The 24,720-nt window shown below is 36.5% G+C and overlaps 4 protein-coding genes across 4 annotated transcripts; 1 reads left to right on the top strand and 3 right to left on the bottom strand.

Moving 5' to 3' along the window:
• Window positions 1-2,064: 2,064 nt before the first annotated feature.
• On the bottom strand, window positions 2,065-3,969 carry LOC103952821 (transcription elongation factor TFIIS-like). Its single transcript, XM_048590382.1, has 2 exons — window positions 3,766-3,969; window positions 2,065-3,333 (listed from the first exon to the last, which is right to left on the bottom strand). Exons 1-2 carry the CDS (start codon window positions 3,919-3,921, stop codon window positions 2,350-2,352), a joined length of 1,140 nt encoding a protein of 379 aa, XP_048446339.1. The 5' UTR covers window positions 3,922-3,969; the 3' UTR covers window positions 2,065-2,349.
• A 1,191-nt stretch (window positions 3,970-5,160) lies between these two features.
• Window positions 5,161-10,168, bottom strand: LOC103952819 (rhodanese-like domain-containing protein 7). Its single transcript, XM_009364506.3, is given in 7 exon segments — window positions 5,161-5,463; window positions 6,763-8,200; window positions 8,322-8,615; window positions 8,929-9,027; window positions 9,132-9,271; window positions 9,274-9,382; window positions 9,752-10,168. Coding segments are annotated over 6 exon segments (1,371 nt in total). The 5' UTR covers window positions 10,115-10,168; the 3' UTR covers window positions 5,161-5,463; window positions 6,763-7,834.
• Window positions 10,169-14,429: 4,261 nt separating this feature from the next.
• Window positions 14,430-17,922, top strand: LOC103952818 (WRKY DNA-binding transcription factor 70). Its single transcript, XM_009364504.3, has 3 exons — window positions 14,430-15,207; window positions 16,125-16,226; window positions 17,280-17,922. Exons 1-3 carry the CDS (start codon window positions 14,870-14,872, stop codon window positions 17,746-17,748), a joined length of 909 nt encoding a protein of 302 aa, XP_009362779.2. The 5' UTR covers window positions 14,430-14,869; the 3' UTR covers window positions 17,749-17,922.
• Window positions 17,923-18,567: 645 nt separating this feature from the next.
• On the bottom strand, window positions 18,568-21,420 carry LOC103952822 (WRKY transcription factor 55). The gene is made up of 3 exons (XM_009364509.3): window positions 20,845-21,420; window positions 20,217-20,348; window positions 18,568-19,291 (listed from the first exon to the last, which is right to left on the bottom strand). The coding sequence occupies exons 1-3, from the start codon at window positions 21,324-21,326 to the stop codon at window positions 18,808-18,810; spliced, it is 1,098 nt and encodes a 365-aa protein (XP_009362784.2). The 5' UTR covers window positions 21,327-21,420; the 3' UTR covers window positions 18,568-18,807.
• Between the last annotated feature and the right edge of the window lie 3,300 nt (window positions 21,421-24,720).

Here is a 24,720-nt window from a genome sequence, read left to right as displayed (position 1 = left end):
CATCGTATATTGTGCTATTATAAATTATTGTAAATGTTTTTGTTTAAAATTGAATATTAACAGTACAACAACAATAAAGCATTTTCCCACTATATGGGGAAAATTGAATATTAACAGTATCTAACAAAAATTAATAACACAATATACGATAAATGAATATGATTTAATGATCTTCAAAATCCACACAAAGAGGATCCAAAGAAGATCATCCTTCCTTGAATTAGTCATAAACAACACACCCGCAAGGATTCGGAGTGCTGACGTGGCCCATGAAACTTTGACAAGTATGCCTCTTTGTATCAACAACGAAGAAAAACATCCCACACCCTCTGCAAACATCATCTCGGTTCTCGAAACCTTTATCTAACACGTGCCTCCTCGCCATGTCACGTGTCCAAGACAGGTGGAGCAACAAGAACACCGCCACCGACCCTCTCACACCCTCCATCCCCTATATATACATATATATATATATATCTATCCCAACCTAACGAACCCCATTGACTTAAAAATTAGGCTTCGACAATGGAGATCCCTCTCTGTCGCACAAAAACGCTCAACTTTCGCCCAACCATCCTCCCCACACGCACAGCCAGGGCCCCTACAACTCCCAACAGTTTAGGTTTGAGGCCTACGACCTGGCAGAATCGTGGGGCGATCTTCAGGCAGCAAAGCTTGGACCGCAAGAAACCGGCGGTGGCGGTGAGGTGCGGGGACGTGGAATGCTCATCCGAGGTGGAAAGCGAATTGGAGGCGGAGCTGCGGTCGGAAGAAGAAGAGGAGTGGATGAGGGAAGGGAGGTGGAGTGAGAAGTGCGGAGACAGAGGAGTGGTGGAGCTTTTGGAATGTTTGGAGCGTGAAGCGATCATGGGGGAAGATGAAGGCAAAGAACCTAACGACTACCATAGAAGGGCTCAAATATTTTACAAGAGCTCTAGGGTTTTTCAGGCTCTCAAGAAACGTTCCCAATCTTGATTTTCCTTTTTTAATTTGGTTTTAACTTTTAAATGTTGTGTTTAATTTGTAATCAATAATCCAACCGTCTAATGTTTGAGGCTTACCCCTCTCCTCCCATCTTGTTGTGTGTTTTAATTTCAAGAAGTATTGTTCATACAAAGTTGTAAAAGCAAGGAAGGGTTAGAAGAGCGAAAAGCACTTCCAGAACAAATGCATTGTAAAACTATTCCGAAATAACCCAGTCTTATTCGGTATTTATCCACTAAAAGTTCATTAAAGTTCGGCAGAATTATGGATATCTTGATACAAAATTGAGGGTGGCTAGAAAGCTCCCAATTGTTTTTGTGTTTTCTAGATTATAAAAGTACTTCTTGTTTGCCACTTAGTACAACAGTTTAGGAATATTCTTTTTCAGTTAATTGTGAGGCTTACCGTTTCTTATTCCTCTTGTGTAAATAATATTGGTTGTTAAAAATAAAAAAAATTGAAAAAAAAAAAAAAAACACTTATGGTTCAGATTGTCCCAAGTTATGTAGTGCCAAGTTCTTGAGGAAGAATAACGCACTTTTGGTGCTAGGTATACTAATTTATGTCCTACCAACTTCCGCAGGATGAATCGACTCAGATTCCTAATAAAAATCTGTAAAGCATTTAATGTTTAAGCCCGAATTTTAATAACAAAATTAGCTGCGGTCCTAACAATGTTTTACAAGAAGTACTTCTCGTAAAAGCAAGCCCAAGGCGTACTCAGAAACACTTGCTTCAACATCGTCAAAAGCACGTGATTCCACTGTCAAAAGCAAACCAACACAAGCTTACTTGCTTCAACATTGTCAAAAGCACTTGCTTCCACTGTCAAAAGCAAACCAACAACTAAAGCTTGCGTGCAGAATAAAAATGATTTTCGCACTCCTTTTTTCTTCATTTTTCAGTTTTCTAATTTTTAAATTGACTAATCTAAAAAGAATCACGGGACAGAAAAAAAAAAAAAGTGCAGAAAGAGAAAATGAGAGTTGAACTCTGACGATTGAAACTAACCTCCTCCGGTAACTCACAACAAAAACAAGACAAAACAACCTGAAACACCATCCCAAGCCTGGAATAACATTCACACTAACACAGCGATATGAAATTATTAATCATCGGTGAAACGAAATAAAAGAGTCGATTCAATAAAAAGCAAACAAATTAAGCCCTACCAACCCTAGAAGAAGAAAACATGATCAACGAAAGAATTATATATGCTACAATATTCTGAACCGGATCCATCCGTCCGACTAGTTCCCATTCGTCCAACTGCCCTAATCGCACAACCACGGTACAAACTGCTCGTTTTATGACTCTTATGACGTCGAAACGGCAATAAAATGTCCATGGCTCCTACAAGAATCCCTAACAGAACTTCCAACGATTATTGCAGTTTACACATGTTACATACGTTGTCATAGGTTCATCCGCACTCCGGGTCTGCATTTGGTAGTAAGTGGTCTTGCGCTGTCCGCATCGACCGCATTTGAATTGATCGGTTGTGGCTTTTGGTGCACCTCCACGCTCGCACTCAAACAATGCTTTTTGTTCAAGCTTTTGGTTCTCCTCTTGCCTCTGATCACTTGCCATTTCCGCTGTTGACAGGTCCACGAGCCTCTCTGCCTTGATATGTCCAAGCAGAACTTTTCTGCGGAAATCTGGATTCTTTTGGTCCTTCAGGTTGAAGATCAAAGATCGATACTTGGCCTTCTGGGAACCGGTGGAACCACCCCAGTTCTCAAACAGCACAGATTCCACGGTGACAGCAACTCGAATAGGATCAGCTGCATTCACCTCATCCACAAACCTTTCATCACCCTCCTCAGAAACCTTGGACAAAGCCTCATGCAGCAGTACCCTCACTTTGTCCCGAGCTGTATCATTACACTTAATCATAGAGGTTAACTTTGGGGGATCAGAAGAGTTCAGTGCTGGTTTCTTCACGTCCTTCACTACCTTTTCAACCTTCACACTCTCCACTGAAGCAGCTTTCTCAGTCTTGACAGGATTAACATTTTGAACCTTTCTTTCTGTTTTGATAGTTCCGGAACTATAAGCTTTCTCAGAGCTTGGTTTGGCATCACGATCAACCTTCTTAACCTCAACAGGTTCAGCCTTGGAAACCTTCTCAACGTTCACAGCAGATGTCTTCTGAACCTTCTCAGGCCTGGGGCTGTCGGCACGTGGAGAATCACGTTTTAGAGAGTCTATTCTTTCCAAGTTTCCATTTTTTACATTTTTCCCTACCTCGCTCATAACAATCTCTTTCCATTTCTCCAACAGACCTGAAGCAACCGACTGTATTTTCTTTCTAGGATGTTTTGTGAGATGTCGAAGACGCTTTCCAACCTGAAATATTACACATCAAAGGTCAGAAGAACAAGCTTCAAATCCAATTTCGTGCCTTTCCAACCATGCACCATAGCAAAAGATATAGACAATGCAGCATTTTCGGGTCCTAAACGGACAAGTGCCTGGGGCGGGACATCTAGATACAGAACTTCAATTTAATCCTAAATGCAGCTATAATCTACGTCTCTTAGAACTGAAACTGCATACCATCGTTTCGGAAACAGTTGAATCCAAATAAGATAAAATACCAATTTGAACTTATCTTTCAGATCAAAAATTGATTCATGTTATCTAGACGTGAGTAATTGAATTAACAGTGGAGAATAAAATCAAAACAATATTTTGACCCAAAAAATGAAACCTAAATTCAAATTAAATTGAAATCTAAAGTCAAAATTAAATTGGGGGAAAAAAGAAAAAGGAACATACTTGGGTTGAGACGAGGATTTGATGAGTGACGGGAAAATTATTGAGCTGCTCGAAGGCCTCAAGGCATTCGCTTTCCTCGGCTCCTCCGTCGCAAGATGTGGCGGCGTCAGCCGATTTCTTCACGGCGTCGAACAACTCCAGAAGATCCTTCTCCATCGCCCCCAATTCGCAATTTTTCCTCTAAATTGAATTCCAAAATCCACCCTTTGATAAGTGAATCGAAGGGGAAAAAACCCACAAAACCTAGAAATCGAATCGACGGGGAGGAGTGAGAAACTTAGATAGAGAGAGAGAGAGGTCGTTGGGACTGTCGAAAGTCCTCTCCTTTATTTCGCTTCCGATAAAATTTCCTCTTCTGTTTCGAGAGGCGACGTAAACGTTTAGACTAAATCCTATTGTGATCAGGAGATCAACGGCCCATGTTGTGGCACGTGCGCTTTAGGGTTCGGTTTCCTGTTTGTTTCCATTGCTCTTACTTTTGTTATGGAGTTTGGCGCGTCTGCTTACGCGCCTTCTCGAGTGTACCACCAACTACGAAAACCTAAAATTAGAAAAAGAACAGGAATCCACAGATTGAGTTCGTTACTTTCGCACGCTTTTGCCTTTCCCTTTTTATTTTGAAATTTTTTTTTTTGTCAGTACAATAAATTTTATTAAATTAAATTTTAAATTAGCTCTTAACGGAATTCAGATTATCACCGTCATACAAGGATTCAACACATTTCCATAACTGTGGTAAAATGCCACTTGCATGACGATATTAACTTTAGTAGAGAATGAATTATCCCTTATCCTCACAATGAACCGGTAATTCAAATTCATTTTTTACAATAATCAAATACTTTTAAATTAAATAAAAAAATTGGTCTATCCAAACAAGGTCAGGTACCCAAATACAAAAATATTGCACGAGAGTCCCTTTAACTTTCCTGCTGCACTTCTCTTTTTATTTATGTCTCTTGATTTTTATTTATTCAATCCAAAGGATAGACAAAAGAGAAGAGGTGCACGACAAAAAAATAAAAAAGAAGTGTGAGAATCACTTCTTATTGCATGAGTGTCGTTCTATATACAAATTAGATTTTAGAAACTCCCAAATTTCGACCAGAAATGCTATTAAGAAGTGATTTCTCTTCAACTTCAAATCACTACCGGACACGAAAATAAGCAATTTTCCTTAAAATGCAAATCATTTTTAACTCGATTAAAATCAGAAAAAGAAAAGTTTTTTAACACACGTCAGACAGTAATTTGTCGGTAGAAGGAATGGCTACAGAACGGCTTGTTCATTTACAAAACGTGTGAATTTCATATACTTATTTATTTTCAACAGGGTTAGGAGATCACATTCACATGCCAAACAAAACACAGCTAAAAAAAAGTAAATAGCAAGAATGCACAAACAAAGACGCTATAATTAGTAAAATAATGCAAATAAAGTCCTTCGCATTGTAATTAACGATGATCAACACGTACTTAACGACGATCAACATGTAATTAACGACGATCAAGGGTACAAAAGTACAAGATTATTTGCATAAACTCTGCAACTGTAGTCTCATCAAAACATGATGTCCCATGGTTATATCAGTCCACAAAACAGAAACCCAAAAGTTTTACCAGAATGTTCAATTCCCTTCCTCACTTAGCTTCCGGCTCCGGCTTCTCAATAAACGTCTTCCTAATCCAATCAAACGGCTGCAAATAGAATCACAAACTATTAGACTTAATTGTTAGATTACTAACTTACAAAGGCAAAGTAACAACGATGTAAACATAGGTTCTGGGAAAGTGCAGACACACAACCAGAGCTCGGAGAAGTTCACGAAACTACCGACGGGTCGAAATTAAAGAAAATTAACAATGACAACAAGATAAATTGCATCTTGTGCACCAAATTGTAGATGGATTTCATCCAAGCATAACTCTCGTAAGCATCCACCAACACAAGTCCAACGAAATGCTGCTACGAGAGCTGATGATTTTAGTTCTTTACTTTCACACGATTATAATCATCCGCCAATGATTTCAAGTCCTTCACTTTTCATCCAAAACCTTCTTCTTTTTTTAATTCTCACACATAGCAAATGAAAACAAATCTCCAGCTGTGGTACTCGGTAATCTTTTCAGATGAAAACAGTTTTCGCGTGATTTCGAAATTATAAACCGATCAAAGTTTCAGCAACAAGCAGACTACTCAATCAGAAAACACATTCATCGGATTTTTTTTTTTTTTTTTTATCAGGCACATACATCAGAATGTGAAGCCATGGAAATCAGCTGTAGTTATCAGCAATTAAAAGCAACAACACAGAAATACAGTAAATATACAGTCCAATCGTTCGTTTTCATGCAAACGGAGTCATCATCCAAAAGGCGCTAGTCGGCCGGCTAGGCAGTTTTTTTTCAATTTTAATTAAATTTCTTATATACATAAATTGTACAATTGAATATCATTATAAAGTATTAGAACATTTTTTTTTTGTCACACTATAGATTTTGTTAGATTAGCTACCAACATAATTTGAACTCATGCAGCCATACAATGGCTTAACACTTCAACCACTGTAGTAAAATACCACTTACGTGTTGAAAACATTGATTCAAGTATCGAACAACACACTTCATTGAAAAAATAAAATGCATATAAAGGTTATTTATTTTTTGTTTAAACGAGACTTGCGATCTAGGATTTAGGTGGGTTAGGCAGACATCGATTTAGGTTTTTTCTTAATTTTTAAATCATTAGGAATTAATCCGACAATGACTAGCCGTCTAGTGCCTAAACAGAGCCAACATGACGCTAACCGGAAATTTTTAGATCAATGATCCGCAATCTTAATGCTACAATTCTTTAAAATAAAACATGGATTTCTGATAATCTTTGATCAAATTTGCACACGTGAAATGATTGATTTGATTTAAAAAAGAAGACAAAGGGCGCGATCAAACAGAGTGCATGGAAAATGGAAGTGACAGGGATGGGGATTTACAGACCTGCACGAGCCAAAGCGCACCGGTAAAGGCGGCAACGCCCCACCCGACGGCGGATTGGAGATCGGTAGTATGGGGACGAAGCCTTGGCTTCACGAACTTGAACATACTCAATTCACCTGCCATTTTCTCCGACTTTCTGTATTCTCAGCCCTAACGCTCTCAAAGTCACACAAATTAAATGAGCGAAAGCTTTGTTTCTCATGTCACTGCCAGAATGTTCCCTGCATAATAAAGCTAGATCCTTCCGGTGCGGTCGGTCACTGGGATACTGTATCACTTGATCATTAATCTTCTACCGTTAGATTGTTCTGATGGTTTGTGGGACCCAGAAATAATCTCACTTAATCAATGTGTCTATATTTTTTTTTTTTTTCTTTTTCATTTTTATCAGATTATTTTTAAGAATCCAAATCCCTTCCAGATCTAATGATTATGAACCTAAGAATCAAATGATCCGATAATTGAAATTTGATTTAACGGCTACAAACATGAAAGTCCTCTAAAAGTTATAATAATTATGATCGTTTGATTAAATTTCAATAATTCAAATCATTTAATCCTTAAGCAAAGGATTAGGGTTCATTTTTTAATCATTTTTGCTTTTTCCAATTTTTAAGGAATTGAATTGACCGTGTAAAATTCTGTTTCGAATGCGACTCTCATGGGCCAAAACTACGGAGAGAGACATGGAGTTGGGCCTATAAAACAAACACCTCAAATTGATCACATGACACCGTGAAAACATGAGCATAACCGCGTCATAGGAGTTCAGCTAAGTTCACTAGAGCAGTGTATCTCGTATGCACTCGTGTCTCTCTCATCTGCACTTAAGTTCGTGTCTCATAAGTGAAAGGTCGCAAGTTTGCCTCTCATTACAAGCTGCACCCCCTTTCCGAGAATTTATGCTCGAAACCGCATTCGAAAGGAATAATCAAGAAAACCAGCTACATGTGGAGTTTGCAACATTTCAGATGCTAGATTCTTAACAGAAAAACATCTCACGCCTGATTTATCATTCAACATGTCCATGTCGATTTTCGAAACATTCTTTTCTCCTTCTCTAAGTCTCTATTTAAACTGAATTTGAAAGTTGAGTAGCGTTCTGCTTGATACCATTCGGTTTGCGTCCCTTGTCCGGACCACCAATGATCCCCCATGTCTCAAACTGCCTTTGTCGAGCTCGTGCCCTCTCCTTCTCTTCATCAGATTTTGACAAGAAACAGTACGGACAAGTGACTCCGTATTCCCACTGAGGAGACTCCATATCTGCATCACTGACCGGTTGCTTACACCCATAGCATAACTTGTGAGTTCCCTGTGCTAAGCCATGCTCAACTGAGACCCTCTTGTCAAAGACGAAGCACTCTCCCTCCCACAGGCTCTCTGTCGGCGGAACTTCCTCAAGATACTTCAGAATTCCACCTTCTAGATGATAGACCTGAGAAACACAGATGTTCCAAATCAAACTATCAGCCAAGTTCGTTTTAACCTTCCCAACCTAATCCATTCTACAGATAAGATTTGTGGCATAAAATAAATACAAATTGAAAGATATTCACCTCTTCGAAGCCCTTGCTGAGGAGAAAACTTGAAGCTTTCTCACATCTAATGCCCCCAGTACAGTACATGGCAACTTTCAGAGATGTTTTTGGTTTTGATGTATCCAGCTGATTGTTGGGGCTTCCATTTGGACTCTTGACTTGCACCTCCGGATCACCATTCTCAGGTTCGGAAGGTTGAAATTGATCGTCTACCCAAGATGGGAACTCCCGGAATGCTTTAGTACTTGGATCAACTGCTCCTTTGAACTTCCCTATTCTAGTTTCATAATTATTCCGTACATCAATAACAACCTGGATATATGCATGTGTTAGGACTGCAATGAAATGCCGGCATTCATCAAAACTTCATAAAAACACAGTAAATTCTATATACACAGTATAAAGCTGTTAAAAACATGATTTTTCCAGATTAAAAGCGAGTCATGAAGGTCAACTTTTCTAATGCACTAGGTAGCGTTGGAAATTATACTGCTTAGTTTGCATTACACTACTCATAAATCAAATAACTGAACTCAAAAACAAAAGGACGTAACACATTCTGCATATTGATTACAGCTCAGTGACACAAGTATAAAGAAACCAATGTAAGAAAGAAAGTACTCACCGTATCTGGATCGCTAATTAATGTATTCCAATCCCGTGGACTCACATACTTTCCGACCTTTTCAATTGGCGATACATCAGGCATTCCAAGACTAACAATCTGATTAAACATGTGCAATGAGAAAATCAGAACCAACCACCTCATAACTGATAACAACAAAATATACACCCAAGTTCGCGATCAAGTTATGTTATAACCCGTACCTCCTTCTTCAACTTGACCCTCACATGATCCCATCTGAAAGGCGCGTCTTCCCCTGCCGCCAGAGGAGAACTACTAGTGTGTCCATGATGGATGGCTTCATCCTCAGGACTCACAGGTGACTCCAATCTTCTTAGTCCCTGAGGCGGTTATCACTCTGGATGAACTCAAGAACTTTCTCCACCGATTCTCTTGTCCCACAAATGCTCCCGTTTATCCCTTCCGGTGCAAGTATGATACCGCCTGAAACACGCTGGACATGATCAGCTTAGTAAGGTACGAACTACACAGTACATAAGCTCAGGGAGAGTAAAACAAACTCTAATCTGTAAAAGTGAAGGCTTTTGCGAATTACTATGCACAAATTAATAATTTAAACAATAAACTGATAGAATAAAAAACGAACTTTATCGAACTATCATATGCTAATTAGCCAACAAAATTAAGATCGACATTTTCTAATCCAACAAAGCTTTAATCCCCAGTAGTCCAACGATGCATTAAGATTTGAAATTTACTTCCTTTACAGAAATTACCACAATTTAATTTAAATTTCCTGCAAATTAACCATTAACAAACTAAAAATTAAAGAAATACAGAAATGCTGATGGAATGCGGGTACCAGTTCTTCGCAGAGCTGCTTCAATGGTTGCCGCAGACGAGCATGGTCAGGAAAATCAGCGAACTTGTAGAAGGAGACCACCACGAGAATCTGCGAATCCGAGTTATCCGACTCGGGTGACCTGGGAATCGGGACCGGACTGGTGGGCCCGGAGAAGCACCTGGAAAGCGTCATGCTTAGAGGGACGCCGCGAGAATCGGAGACCGGAATCCTACTGGGGTTGAAGAACGGCTGAGGAGGTCGATTGGAGGGCGGCGAAATTGAAGAAGCGTGGTGGAATCTAGGGTTAGGGCTCACGGAGTGCAGTGGAGGTGACGATAGCATCCTCAGCGACAGTGATGGAGGTGACCTCCACCTTGGCATAAAGTGGGCTGGTGGAGGTAGGGTTCACGTACGGCGCTGCGCTCGTTGGGTTTCTGCATTGCTCTCGATGTGTGAATTTACAATCGTGTCCGCTGTATGGAGGGGCCACGTGGTGGGTGTATAGTGGGTTAGATGCGTGGCTCTATCCTGCGAATTCTTCAAAAAAAAAATTGTCTTCCACTATTTCGAATAAGTGTTTAGTGCTATTGCCAGTTGTTCTGATTGGTAGTTAGTCGAGATTGGCATCGTCTGGATCTTCTTTGAGCTAAGAATCTATACTATCCAATCAATGCGTCGTATATTCTCTCAATCAATGTTTTAAAAATTGACTTCGACGGTAAATGCCCCTAGTGATTTAGGGCAAATTGTTTTGAAAAATCAATCTGGAGCTAGACGGTCCTAAGCGACGGACTAGGCGGCACCTAGGCGGTCATAGGTGGATTTGGTTTTTTATTCTTTTTAAAATTGTGTACTTTTTTATGTTTTAGTTTCATGATGGTATACTTATGGAAATGGTGTACCTAATTTGTAAATGATGAATTGACTACAAGTTTATCCAATTGTGAAATGAATTGGAGAACTTTTGAGGGAATACATACATACAAAAAAAAAAAAAAAAAAAAAAAAAAAAAAAGCTAGATACAACAACATTAAATAGTTTAGTCTATGTCCAATCCAATGCAAGGATCATAAACAAGAATAATTTAGTCTATCATCCAAGAATACTTCTCATTATGATTATATGCTTACTGTTTTTAAATATTGAACTTGTTGGATGGATGTACTTTGTGAATTTTTCTACTTCTATTTTTGCATTTTGTCATTGTTTATTATCCATACAAGTATAGTTTTTTTGTTTAAGTGTAAATAGGCACTTATTTACAAGATATATAATAAATTTACATAAATCCGACTAGGCGCTAAACCCTTACCTGCTACCCAACTAACACCTAATATTTTGTAGGACCTTGGTCTCAATTAGTAGGCTGTTTATCCCAAGCCAACCTTTTTTTATAATATTTTAGCTCTCATGACTTCTACAAATACATTGTACTTTGTCACACATAAATATATATAACAAGACACAAGTACAAATAACGGTTTACTGCAATGATAAAAATAGTTATATTTATAGTTGGTCCAAATTCGATCTTCATTCATTATTTTCCCTTCTAATAACTAACTATTTAACCCTAATGCCACCACTCTACTGAAAAACTCATTTCAATAAAAATCGGAATGTCCCATTCCAAAAGATGGATTAAATTATTATGGTTTTTTTTAGCCAAAATGGTATTAGAGATTGACATAACACCTCATTTTGATCCCTAAGATTAAGATTTGAAATCAAAGAAATGGTCTCTTAGTTTGTCTACCATCAATCATTTTGGTCATTTCATGAAAAATCTTTGTCAAATAAGGATCAAAATGAAAAAAATACTCTCATTTTAATGAACAATTGGCCAAATTGATTTGACAAAGTTTGAGGCAATTTTTTTTTTATCTTTATTTAACAGAGATTTTTCACAGAATGATCAAAATGATTGACGGTGGATAAATTCAGGGACCAATTCTATCTTTTTTTTTTTTTAAACATTTTTTTTCTACCCTACCCCGTCTCGAACCTAGGACCTTAAACTACCCCATCCCTTTACCCACAATAATCATAGACCAGTTCTATCAATTTTAAATTTCATATATCAAAGTAAAAAGTTATACTAATATCAAATGCCTTAAATTATTAATTGATGTGTTGGGAAAGATTTGAATTCTCACAAGTATAAAATCAAGTTCGTTGGTCAATAAAGCAAATGTCTTCTTATTTTTTAAGATTGTCGTACAATGATCAATGGACCAGCAAACCAAGTGGCCTCTAGAATCTAGATGAAAGGGTGGAAGTTGGTTTGTCAATAAAGTAATTGTTTTTGTATTTTTTAAGATTGTCGTACAATGATCAATGGACCAACAAGGTAAGTGGCCTCTAGAATATAGATAAAAGGGTGGTGGAGTTATGTTATATTATAATACATAGTTTTCCAAAAGGAAGGGTTACATTGAGAAGCGGTGAGCCTAAGGAGTATGGTGGCAATAATTTGTATTGGGAAACTTTGGCTACCATGTTAGCAACTAGGGTTCCATTGCAACTATGTATATTTTTGTAACATTTTAATCTGCCACCTACACTTTGATATTAACTTCAAAAAGTCCAAACACGTTGCCCAATTAAAATATCCCACTTTTAGAAATTAGAAAGCTCTCTTTTTTGCGAGTTTCACGTTGTGAAAGTGAGACTACATAAATTCTATTGAGTCGAATTCTCTCCCTTCCGAATTTCCTTCCGTTCTTTCCATTTCTCTCTCACTTTCTTCTTTGTCCTTATTTCCTTATAAAAAAATTAACAAATCATGTTAACGTGGTTTAATCGTAACCATTCAAGCAGGAATGAGTTGAAGAGGAGGGAATTTGGAGGCAAGAGAATCTTATTTTATAACAAGTTGTTGTATGTATATGCTTTTGGTTTTGAATGATTTTTTTGCTTTTTAATTAGTATTTTGATTTTGTAGGAGAAAGACTTATTTTAATCGTTTTAGTATGGTGCCGCATAATTGATTTGCAATGCCATATTAGAGCATGTTCATTCATGTATAAGTTTAAGGTCGTGAATTACATGACAAAAGTACATTATTGTTGCGAAAACATGTGGACATTTTTTGTCCACAAGGCATTTGTATCATGGACCTAACTTCTTTGCCCTCCCAGTTCTCATACACTCTCATCTCCTACTATTTGTGCGGTCACGGTTAAGCCACATCAACATTTCATATCACTATTGCTTTTTGCTTTATTATCTCTATAAAACAAATCAATATAAAATGTTGACGTAACTTAACCGTGACCGCACAAAATAGAAAGGAATGAAAATGCATGGAAACTGGATGGACGGGCAGAGAAGCTGGGTCCTTGTGTCATTACCACAAAAAGCTACAGTTTAGGGTTCAGGTGTATAAATGTCATGCAAGTTGTCATAATTTAAAGTATGCTTTAGTTAGGTCATAAATGTTTTAATTGGGTAATAAATATTTCAATTAGATTTAATTTAATTGCGACACTTACTCTCAACATCAAAGTGCGTCGCCGAGAATAGACATGGGATGGGCCAATTAGCAAAGGTCGTTGGTGGATGGCTACTTACCAGAGGAAGGAGTCGATGGCGAAAGCTGGGATTTTGGGTGAGTTTCGTGCAAGAGAAAAAGGGGGCTGGAGCAGCTAGGGTTGCGAGATGAGTAAACTAGTTTTGTGATGCTAGGAGTTACTGAGAGACCATTTCTTCCTCTTCAAAATCAAAAGCTCCTAAACAATTTCCAATTTGATAAGCAAGACAGGATGTGTGATTGAAGATAATTTTCAAATTTTTCTCTAAATTTTAATTAGGAACTCATTCAGATAGTCCATTAAAATGAACTTTGCGTTGATGTTCTATATAAATTATTTTTTAATGTAAGCAGGATAAACTGTTTTTTAAGATGAGGTTTTGAACCCACGCTATCTTACAAATGGTCATTTACCACAGTAGTGGAAATATGTTAAGCCCTTGCATAACGACGTGGATTCAAAACCTCATCTGTTGCTAATCTAACAAAATTCAGCGGTTGACAAAAAAAAAAAAAAAACCTAGTCATCAATAATTCTTTATAAAATATCTCCTAACTACCATTTTAAGTCCAATCTTTATTTTTCTCCAAAACAGAACACATTCTCCCAAAAACATATAAAGCATGAACTTTAACTTTAAGAATTATTCAAAAGCTTCCAACGTCTAAGATTAAAGTTGATTAGTGAAAAAAAAAAATATAAAGATAACTTAATATAATCAAAGTGTAGCTAGGTAGAATCTGACAAGCAGATATGCATTGAATGATTACTCGGACTTTACTACACCAAATAATATTTAAAGATAATCGCTAAGAAGAATTTTCATGAACTTTTTAAAATCTTAAAAGTGAAAGTATCTACGTGCTCTTTACTTTTTCATAATTTAACGATAATTCTTAAATCAACATTATAAAATATTATATAAAAAACATAAAATCACAAACAATTTATAAACAATTTCCCTTTAAAAGAATCTTCTTTGTAATCTCATATTCAAGAGAAAGCACGTAATTTGCACAACCTACCAGGTGGGAAAAATAAGTTTGGCATCAATGATATAAGCTTTGCATCACTCGATGACATCACCTCAGCCTTTGTCAGCATTTTTGGAACTTTCTCTCTTTAAATTATGGGAAAGGGGGGCTTCACCTCCTTCCTTACATCTTCGAGTGAATTGCTTCCCACCTTCCTCCTCTCACATCATAAAACCATATCCCCTTCTCTCACCTCATCCAAACAAACCCCAATTCAACCAAAAATATTCCATACAAAACAGAGCAAAAAAAAAGATCAGCCTAAAAGCCATCATCTTTCATGATTCACTTCCCACTCTCCAAAAGTTTGTTTGAATTTGTGTATGTAAGGAACGCTTCTGATAAGAACCGTCAAAGATAATCAGAAACGCTTTCAGTCATTTCAGAAGCAATTCAAACAGTAGTCTATCTCATACCATAAAAGCCATGTACCCTTGATCTCTTGCTCCATCTAAGCAAAACCCATTTCAGATTTTCCCTCAAAAACACAGAGAAAGAGAGAGAGAGAGAGAGAGAGAGAGAGGAGTTAAAGCTAGAAACAGAGGAAAAGCAGAGCATCCTAGAACCAATGGGAACCAACCACAAGAGACTGATCGAAGAGCTACATGAAGGCCGGAAGACGGCGGCGGAGCTTCAGATTCTGCTCCAGAATCAGTACGGAGACCGTGTCTTGGCGGAGGAGCTTTTGATGAAGATCATGATGGTATTCGCAGAGAGTCTTTCTGCTCTGACTGCTTCTGATGGCCATAACGATCACCAGTCTGCTGCTTCCGGTGAGGTTTATCAGGTCAAGCCGGAACCTTCCCAAGTGGAGCACTCGCATTGCTGTGACCGGAGCTCTGAAGATTCCGGTGAGAGTCGAAAGACTCAGGCTTTCAAGGATCGGAGAGGTTGCTACAAGAGGAGGTAATGAAGTGAAATATCTCAACCATAGATTCATATCTAAATAATTGTATGCCAATTTTCTTTTATTTGTTTAATTTCCTAGCCAGTATGATACACAGATCAGCGTTGTAATGTCAGTTACTAAAGGATTTGCAAATACCTTAGTTGTTTTTTTTTTTTTTTTTGGGGAAACTTGCAAATACCTTAGTTTTGATTTAGATTTAAAACTCGTTTTGAAAGTTCTTTTAAACTGTATTTCAAAAAAAAAAAAAAAATTGGAGTGTTTTTTTTAGATTTTTTTTGTATTTTTACTAAGAATTGATTTCAAAGATATTTTCACAAAAACATTTTTAATCATTTTAAAAACATCACCAATGAATCCTTAGCCTTTAACACATAGTTTAGTTGGCTGAAAAAGTGTATCTCTCTCTTGAAAGCGCGTTTGAATTGTCTTTTTGTAGCTCAGATTAGTATGAAATATCGTCTTGTAGCAAATATCAATTTTTTTAACAGAGTTATTTAGAATTTTTTATATAGATTTAGGTCGGTTTGAATTTTCTAATTAGATATCAATTTTATTATTAAGGATTTGAGCATATTCTCCCAAAAAAATAAAAAAGGATTTGCGCATAAATAAATTAGTTGGCTAGAAAAGTGTATCTCTCTTGAAAGCGCGTTTGTATTTATTGCTCAGGCTTGTATAAAATATTGTCTTGTAACAAATATCAATTTTTAATGGAGTTAATTAGAATTGTTTGATATTCAATAAGAATTTTTTTTTTATACTTTTAAAGAAAAAATGACCGGTGTAATTAAATTACTTAATATTTATTGGTTTTAAAAACTAATACAGAAAAATACGAAATTGTTTTTTAAACTGTTTTACTTCTTTTATATGACATGGAGACTAAAAGTTTGTTTCATGTTCATGGTTGCAGAAAGACATGTCAATCATGGACAGTAGCCTCGGACAAAATTGAAGATGGACAGGCTTGGAGAAAATATGGCCAAAAGATAATCCTCAATGCTCCATATCCAAGGTTTGTTTTTATTTTTAAGAATTTATGATCAATTTTTTGGGAAAATGATTTATTCAAACTATTTACTCATTTGTTTTGTTTTATTTAATAGTACAATTAAATTAAAGACGACATGGCAATATAGGGTATAATTGGTGTTTAAATTTGTTTGCATTGCATAACTCGTTGGATTCAGCGTATGCTAGAGTTAAAAAAAAAAAAAAATTAAATAATACTGATCCCTTTCAATACGCACAAATAATTGAATTAGAAAGCATAAAAGGAGTAGGAAACCCCAAGCAGAAAAGTTAGGTGGTCACTTCGTTTTGTGGTTCCAACAAAAGTTGGGTTCACATTTCCACTTTTGATGCGATGGACGATGCACACGTATAAAGTTAAAAACACCAGGCCCCAACAATTATTGCAGCAGTGCTAATTGAAGTGCATTCGACAAACAAACAGGAGAAATGGTTTTACCAATGCATATGCATATAGTTTAACGTAGGACCGGTGAAAATGTTGTTTTTGTTGTGTTCGTGTTATTTTTTTGTTATAATATGTTTTCTTAACATGTCGTGTCGTGTTAGTCTGTTATCTTAACGATTTTTAATAGGTGATCAGATAACGACCTGATTCGTTAGCGAGTCGGGTTGTTTCATGTCGTGTTAACGGGATGATGCAAGTTATTGTCATGCCAAATATATAGATTTGGCAAATGATATCTTATATTGTTTTTAATAGGTGATTCGGTAACTTATTAATAGATTCTTAACAGTTAATCTGATAACGACATGACTCATTAAAGGATTAATTAGAAACTTATTATTTTATTGCTAGATTAACATGTCATGCAAGAAAATATCAGACCACTTACTTATAACAAAATACAAAAATTAGAAGTGGTATTAGAGTGGATTTAATTTGTATCTAACCATTGAATATGGATTGACGCATTCTCAAATTATAAAAATATTAATTTATTTTCTCGTTTTCGTACTACGGAAACATTTTACGGTAAAAATTATAGAAAACGGTACCAGATGGACGCTAACGGTTTCATGATCTCAATCGCAGGGCTTACTTCAGATGCACAAGAAAATTTGACCAAGGTTGCAAGGCAACCAAACAAGTCCAACAAATCCAAGACAACCCACTCTCGTACCAAATCACCTACATCGGCGAGCACACGTGCAGAGCCATGATCAAACCTTCACCAATGATCATCGGCTCTAATCCCTGTGAATCTCAGACTGTTAGTTCAGAATCTGGGACCCCACATCACCAAAACCCTACTTTCTTTGGCACATCCGCACCGTCAATTCTCAACGCGAAACAAGAAGATTACAAAGTGGGGACACCAAGTGATCTAACGGACAACAGTATGTGGCATGATTTGAAGGATCACTTGGATTTATCAGAGCCTGTTGGGATCTGCGTGTCTTCCAACGAGGATGTGGTTTCAAACATGCACTGGGAGGAGGACATGGATTATGTGAAGTGTATTAATTTTGAGGATGTTTTTAATTTTGAGAGTTTCCAATGAACTCCTTGCAGTGACAGATTTGATGCTACTTCTTGTTAGCTTCTTGTAATAGCTAGGGTTGATGTGTCACTCAAGGCATTTTCCTAATAATGTTGTTCATAATCCATTTGAGTTGGAAAAAGTGTAATGTTGATTGAAGTCGAAATATTATGTGTCATATCTTTACGCATGAAACGAACTCAGTGCAATGCTACTTAGCTACACAAATATTAACCGATTAGTTCTTGATCTAGTGATATTGTTGACAAGAAAAAGGAAATCTTAAGTTGTGGTGGTAGACAAAAATTTCTTAACGATCACATTAGTCGTAAAGTGATATTGTTGACTGAGAAAAAGAAAACCCTAATTTACGGTGACAGACAAACATTCTTTAACGGTTGCATTAGTCATAAAGTGGTATTATTGACGAGAAAAAGAAAACCCTAATTTATGGCGGTAGACAAAAAATTATCTGACGATCGCATCAATCATAAAGTAATAAAGAATTAAGTTAAGTTTACATTATGGTTTCAAACTTGGCCCTAAAAAGAATTAGGCTTACAAAATAACATGAATTATCACATTGCACACTTTTAAAAGTTTAAACTAGACACATGTGAATTCAATTAATTGACTAGAATAATATATCTGTTTCATCTCACATTTCAGTTTAAATTATTGCTCTCGTAAAATAAAGTATCTTAATTTCAAACTTGTCATGGAAAGTAGTAGGCATGCACATAAGTGAATATAGTACACTTAAAAAATTAACAAAAATACAACCAATATGTTAGGACAATGTGCTAATTCTCTTGCTTTTGAACCTAAATCATCATCCTCTAAGGTTAAAACACTTTAAAATATCATTTTTCGAAATACATAAATAAAGTTTGCAAACAACTATTGACCATAAAAAAAAGTTTACAGACGCCTGTGTGAAATTACTTTAACTAACCTTCTTAGAAGATTAGGATGACTGACTCAGATTAATTTTGTTAATTAGCTCCTATAATCTTTTCATTGGCTAGACAACAATATAAAGAAAATTGACCTGCATACCCAAGTGCTAGCATTTCCTGCCTAGTGATCTAAATTTTTCTTGTCATCTGACTGCCATCTATGTTCAGCAGAATTGAAAATAAAATCCATGCTGCTGCTGCTGCTGCCTGAATTAAACATAGTATCGGCCAAATCCATCACAGGAAAGTCAACTTCTTTACCATAACGTGTGCCGGTGGATGTACCAACGCCATCACCGCTGCCACGACCACTGCCACGACCGCCACCGATCACACCACTGCTGCTGCCTCCTTGTCTAATAGGGTTAAAGTCCATGGAAAGCCATAGAGATGTTGGAGGCTCAGTGGTTGCTGACATATGATCTTGTGGAATATGATGGTCTGCTGTTGGTGGTGGTAGAGTTGAAGGTGCAGTGGCTGAGATGTGGCATGTGTGTTCACCTCTGTACATTACCTCAAATGTTAAGGGGTCATTGTCCAGCCTCTGGACTTGCTTCTTGGCTGGGCAATTGTACAGCTTTTGATGGGTGCATCTATAGTAACTCCTGAGAAAGAAACATGATATAATTAGTCAGTAAAAACACATAAAGTATCGTTTCAAAGATAAAGACAAAGAAAGTCCCATCTTCCATTCCAACAAACAAAAAAAGATAAAAGACAAAGAACTTATGGCACAGACATTAACAGTTAGCGGGCAATTGTACAACTATTGATGGGTGCATCTATAGTAACACTTAATTGTTGTGGCACAGACATTAACAGTTGGCAGGTGATAGAGGTTTTTTTTTTTTTTTTTAATTTTAACGAAAAGCTTCCGGTATTTTTTATTTTAACGAAAAATCATATTTTTACATTAAAAAATAATTATGGGACTATTCACTTTACCTTTTATTTTGTCTTTATCATTAAAACTCAAAGTTTTATAAATATTTTCATTAGTTTTCATTTTTTTTTTATGTAAACATTTCAGACGTCAAATTATAAGAACAAAGAACTTATTACCCATCACATACTAATCTCGTTGTCATAACGTTTATCATATGCTACCCTAGTAAAGTAATTATAAGTAAACTCTGACCCAACATTTGATTTTAGAGAATAGGACTAATTGAACATTCTCAAGTCAAGGCTCCACTCTGGGCAGGGGTCTTCCCATTTACTAAGCAGCAATTGGTCATAAGAAAAAATTAAGGACCGTTCGCCAAATTCGAATTAAAACTGATTGATTGCTGACCAAGTCAAGTCTGGTCAACGCCATGAATATTTCAATATTTCCATGACAAAATGACACTAAATAATTATACCAATTTGACCAAAAGGGCTCCAATATCTAGCATATATGGCATGCCTGAGCGTGGCCAACCCACTACGATGAAGTAGAAGTAGAAGAACGTTGCAAATATTTGAATTGAAAGTGTCAAACAAGATATAATTAACCTTAATCTATATGGTTATGGTCAAATTAATTACCTTGGGAATCTGCTGTTCATGATCTCCTTTTGGCCGTATTTTCTCCAGGTGAAGCCATCTTCTGGCGGGATTTCAGTGTTTCCAATCCTAGGTGCTGGCACTGTTATTTTGTTAATTACCCCTTGATCTTTCCTATTAAAGTAATCAAAATGAACATAAAATAATATGATTAGAAAACAAATGCATGCTGCCAAAATAGTTTGGAAAGAACTTTGATTGACACAGTGAAAGTTTATATGCTTTATCGGGGTCATTTTCTAAGAAGCAGCTTGGTAATGCTCTTCTGCTTTCAACGCATTTTCCCTCTTTCTTCTTAGCGAAGTTACTGTATTTGTACTTTCATACTCTAATTGTGGAACATACGTCTATTTTTATTGATAATGTGTTGATATCATCATCGTCAACAAAATGTATGTATAAGCTATTAGTAGATTCTCGACAATATTAAATACATTACTGACTATACGTGTATTGTTCAACAGCTATGCACACACAAAACAATAATCTTTTACGATGTTGTATTGTTTGCGTGACAATAATTCTAGACAATGTTTTTACGTATACATGCACAAATTAATTACGATCATGTTAAATCTAAGCTCTCAAATAAATTCGTAAATACGCATACCTTCGTCGCGGTCTTTGTGTGCTTGATGACGCAATGTTCACGTTAGAAGCTGACACATCTGCTGCCTGAAAACCCCCAATTACCGCCTCCGAAACCCGGACATCAACGCCGCCACTGACCTTTGCTTCGTTTCGATCAGCTGCTAGTTGGGTTTGGATTATATCCATTGCCTGCGTATTAGACCTCAGCCATTGTTCAACACTCGTTCCAATCTGCTGGTGCTCAAGTGTTAATAGGCTGTGAAGATATGAAGTACTACTTGAGCCTTGACTATGTAAAACCCTTTCTTTTGCTGAACCAAAAATCTTTGTGATTTCTTCCAAAGAATTGGAGAGTAAGTCAGGTTGGGTGGCCAAGTTGGGTAAGGTTTCTTTAAGCTTTCCGGCCAACATGCATCCATGGAGGATTAAAGAAATGATTTCTTCCATGGATTCTGGTTCTGGCAGCTTTTGCTTTTTTTGGGTTGGTTTCGATTCGAACATGCTATATGGTGGTGGTGGGGAAATTTAAAAGTGTTGTGAATATAAGCTGCTTTTGTGAGGCTTCTTCTGAGTTGGTGTTTCATGAAAAAGATAGAGAAATTGTTCAAAGGTATTTATGTTTATTTTACACGGTACAAAATTTGGAAAATATGCAAATTTGACTAAGTCTTGGTCAGATTGGAACAAGTGTGGTCTACTTAATTCGGATTTCAATTTCAACCCTTCTCTTTTCCATCGAGTCTAGAAGACGACTTGCTTCATTGAAACCAATTTTGTTGGATCCCTTAAGGAACTTCTCGGAGGTTTGAAGTAATTAACTTAGCCACAATTTTTTTACGTAACATATTTTAAACTAGCTATTTTAATTTACGGAGCAAAATTCAAACTTGTGTGTGAGGGGCGAGCATATTATCTTAATTAACTGACCTAATCAAAATATGCTACAACATATATATGTTTGAACATACATATATATGTTTGAAATAACTCATTTTAATGAGTCTTTTACTTATCTATAATGTGAAAAAAAATCCACATATGTTGTAGTGAATAAAGTAACCGAGTGTAACATATATATAAGATCATTTTGGTATAGAAAATGGTTAAGGAGTTTGAATTGTAGAAATTTTATACATTTATACGTTTGAATGAGTTTTTTACTTATCTATAATGTGAAAGTTAATTATCCACATATATTAACGCGAACAAAATTACCTAGCGTAACATACAAGATCATTTTAGTATAGAAAATGGTCAAAGAGTAGAATCGTGGAAATTTTAGTTATTCCTTAAAAAAAATGATGACTCAACCATTGCTTATACTAGACCATTGAGGAAAATGTTATTTAACAAGTTAACAATGTTAAATTAGTGTTAGAAACCCTTGCCCCTACGTCAAGTTTGTGTTGAAGGAAAATTGGTCCTCCACTGAAATCCTATACAAACCAATCACAGAGAGGTAGTCAAGATTCCATGAGTCCCCGACCCCATTACTCTCTTTCCATGAAATAGTGTAGGACAAGGGCAAACTTTACATATGGGCTGCTGGGAATAAGGATCCGCCCGGATCTTTTTTTTGTGAGAATTCCAAGAATTCGTGTATCGTGTCTGTTCATCGTATATCGTACGGTCAGAAACTATTTTAAATTTTATTATTTAAAATTGAACACAAACAGTATCTGACGAAAACTAACTACATGATGTACTATGAACGGACACGATTTACGAATCTTTGAGATCCTAACAAAGAGGATCCAGAGAGGATCCTGATTCGGCTGCTGGTATTACACCTCAAAAGTCTAATTTAAATAAACAACCAAAGGTTGTTAAGAACTACCATGCTTTTCAATTTTGTCATTGATCATTTCTGTTCATTTAAATTTCTTAAAAAATTTAAAATTTATGAGTTGTTTTTTCTATCCAAAAGCAATGGGAAAGGAGGTGGAGGAGGAGATAAAGGAAAAAGGAAATTAAACTTCTTTTTTGTAAAGACTAAACATGGGTAAGAGAAAAACGTACCCAGCAATTGAGGTCATCTGAACCCAATAACCCCACCTCGTACAGTCCAAGCTGGATATTTTAAGAGCTGGTGTGCCAAAAAAGTCGAGAGAATTTGTCTTGCTATTGCTATTGGTTGTATATTTGTACATGACAAAAGAGATAAACACAAGAATATACAACATGAGATAGTTGAGATAATCTCTCGCCCTTACAACTGTAAATGATTGTATATTCTGTCATCATACTGCGAAGTATTGGCCACATCACGGAGGTAGTACCTCGAAATCATGTCCGATTCTTGCTTGCAAGTTGAGACAGGTACACATGATCGTTAATGCTTCCAATTTAGTTTGGTTGTCTTCTTGTAATTTTGGTTTCTGCAGGAACCACAGCTCACAGCAAGTAAAAACTTTAAGCTGAAGAAGATATTCTCCCTGTGATTTTCGTCATCTGTTTTCGTTCTCCTGTTTTGTATACGAAAAAATGCAAGTCCACAGCACTATAAAATCACAGGCTTAATTAACAAGGAAAATGCATATTTATCACTTACATTACAATATTATGCTAAAATCATCTCATTATTCATGTCAAGAAGAAAACAGGAACTGAAGAAAAAAAAACTAGAAAAATCCGTAAAATAATAAATCATCTAGAAGCCATTCTTGAATCTGCATCTTGTGTTATCCTCGTGATTGTTTTGCAGTACCACGAGCGGCTTTCCCATCAGCTGCCTGCATTGCCTCTTGTACCTTGCATTGTCCTTCTTCGCCATCTGCTTGTATAACTGCAAAATACATTCTCATTATATCTCTTAATCTTCCCTTCTATCAAACTAAACTAATCGAAGAAAACTTAATTGTTCGTGATAATCCGAGAGAACGAGAGATTGCAGACCCTTTTTTCTCTCTGAGGGAGTTGGCACATTCGACCGAGTTGCTAACTTGTTTCGCCAAAAGAAGAAGATTTGGCCATACCCCAAGCGCCATAACAAAAAAAGCATAAGAAGTGATATTCGGGGAAAATATCATCACTCTTTCAAACAGATCACTCTTTACTCCATTTTCTTACCACAAGACCTAATCCTAGCTAGTCGATGACAATGGTATTCGAGGAAAATGTCACCCCACTTCTCAGCCTTGTCACTTTAATGTTACTCTCTCCATTCTTTCTTGTCTCACAAGACTTGGTGACTAAATTGCCATGATCTTCCGCTTCATTTGGGGTCATGTATGAAGAAAAACTCAAATTTTCAGCAGGAAGGGTTTTCGGGGAGGAGTAGGATTCTCTCCTCGCCAAATTACTCCCCCTTCTAGTTCCCTTCTATTTGAACGGTCACAATTAAGCTGCGTCAACATCTCATTTTTTACTTTTTTAGAGAAAGAGAGAAAAAGAAGAAAGTGAAAGAGGAGAAGACTGGAAGAGAGAAAATTTAGAAAAAAGAGAATCCTATTCATTTCACAGAAATACGCATTTGCATTTAGAGAGTTGGGGAGGCTGTGATTCTCATATCTAGAATTTCAAGTTCCCAGTGCCTTTGAATTGAACGGTGTCTATTCCATTATTTTTGTTTTCTTTTTTTACCGATAATTACTATTTATATCTACTTATTATAACAGAGGGAGCAATTGACATGTTTTAAAAAAGATTAGGAGGTTCGAATCAAAATTGAAAATTCAGGGGCAAGTTGAGGGGTAATGCCAACATTTTTCTTAAATAAAATTATAATCAATATTCTGATTTATTTTTCATACAAGCGATTGTTAGAGTGGGCACACGACGTTTGGAATTTTCATAAAAAACTCATGATCGCTTAACCTACAAACTCATTGGGTAATTCTCATTTAATTTTGATAAATTGATGCAAAGTCTCATGACTTGTTGAGGGATTTTTAAA

Source organism: the organism of the source record quoted next, unplaced genomic scaffold (genome assembly GCF_019419815.1).
Source record: "Pyrus x bretschneideri cultivar Hongxiangsu unplaced genomic scaffold, Pyrus_bretschneideri_v1 Contig32, whole genome shotgun sequence".
In the NCBI taxonomy this organism is placed as follows: Eukaryota; Viridiplantae; Streptophyta; class Magnoliopsida; order Rosales; family Rosaceae; genus Pyrus; species Pyrus x bretschneideri.
The sequence above is the reverse complement of the archived record's forward strand: the minus strand, read 5'-3'. Positions and strand labels throughout refer to the sequence as shown.

Excerpts from the sequence above, each read along its gene's own strand:
- LOC103952821 (XM_048590382.1), bottom strand. The coding sequence starts at position 3,921 with ATGGAGAAGGATCTTCTGGAGTTGTTCGACGCCGTGAAGAAATCGGCT. Across the intron at positions 3,334-3,765 it reads AAATCCTCGTCTCAACCCAA|GTTGGAAAGCGTCTTCGACA; the intron begins GTATGTTCCTTT and ends GTAATATTTCAG.
- LOC103952818 (XM_009364504.3), top strand. The coding sequence starts at position 14,870 with ATGGGAACCAACCACAAGAGACTGATCGAAGAGCTACATGAAGGCCGG. Across the intron at positions 15,208-16,124 it reads AGAGGTTGCTACAAGAGGAG|AAAGACATGTCAATCATGGA; the intron begins GTAATGAAGTGA and ends TCATGGTTGCAG. Across the intron at positions 16,227-17,279 it reads CTCAATGCTCCATATCCAAG|GGCTTACTTCAGATGCACAA; the intron begins GTTTGTTTTTAT and ends TCTCAATCGCAG.
- LOC103952822 (XM_009364509.3), bottom strand. The coding sequence starts at position 21,326 with ATGTTCGAATCGAAACCAACCCAAAAAAAGCAAAAGCTGCCAGAACCA. Across the intron at positions 20,349-20,844 it reads ACACAAAGACCGCGACGAAG|GAAAGATCAAGGGGTAATTA; the intron begins GTATGCGTATTT and ends TTACTTTAATAG. Across the intron at positions 19,292-20,216 it reads ATGAACAGCAGATTCCCAAG|GAGTTACTATAGATGCACCC; the intron begins GTAATTAATTTG and ends TTTCTTTCTCAG.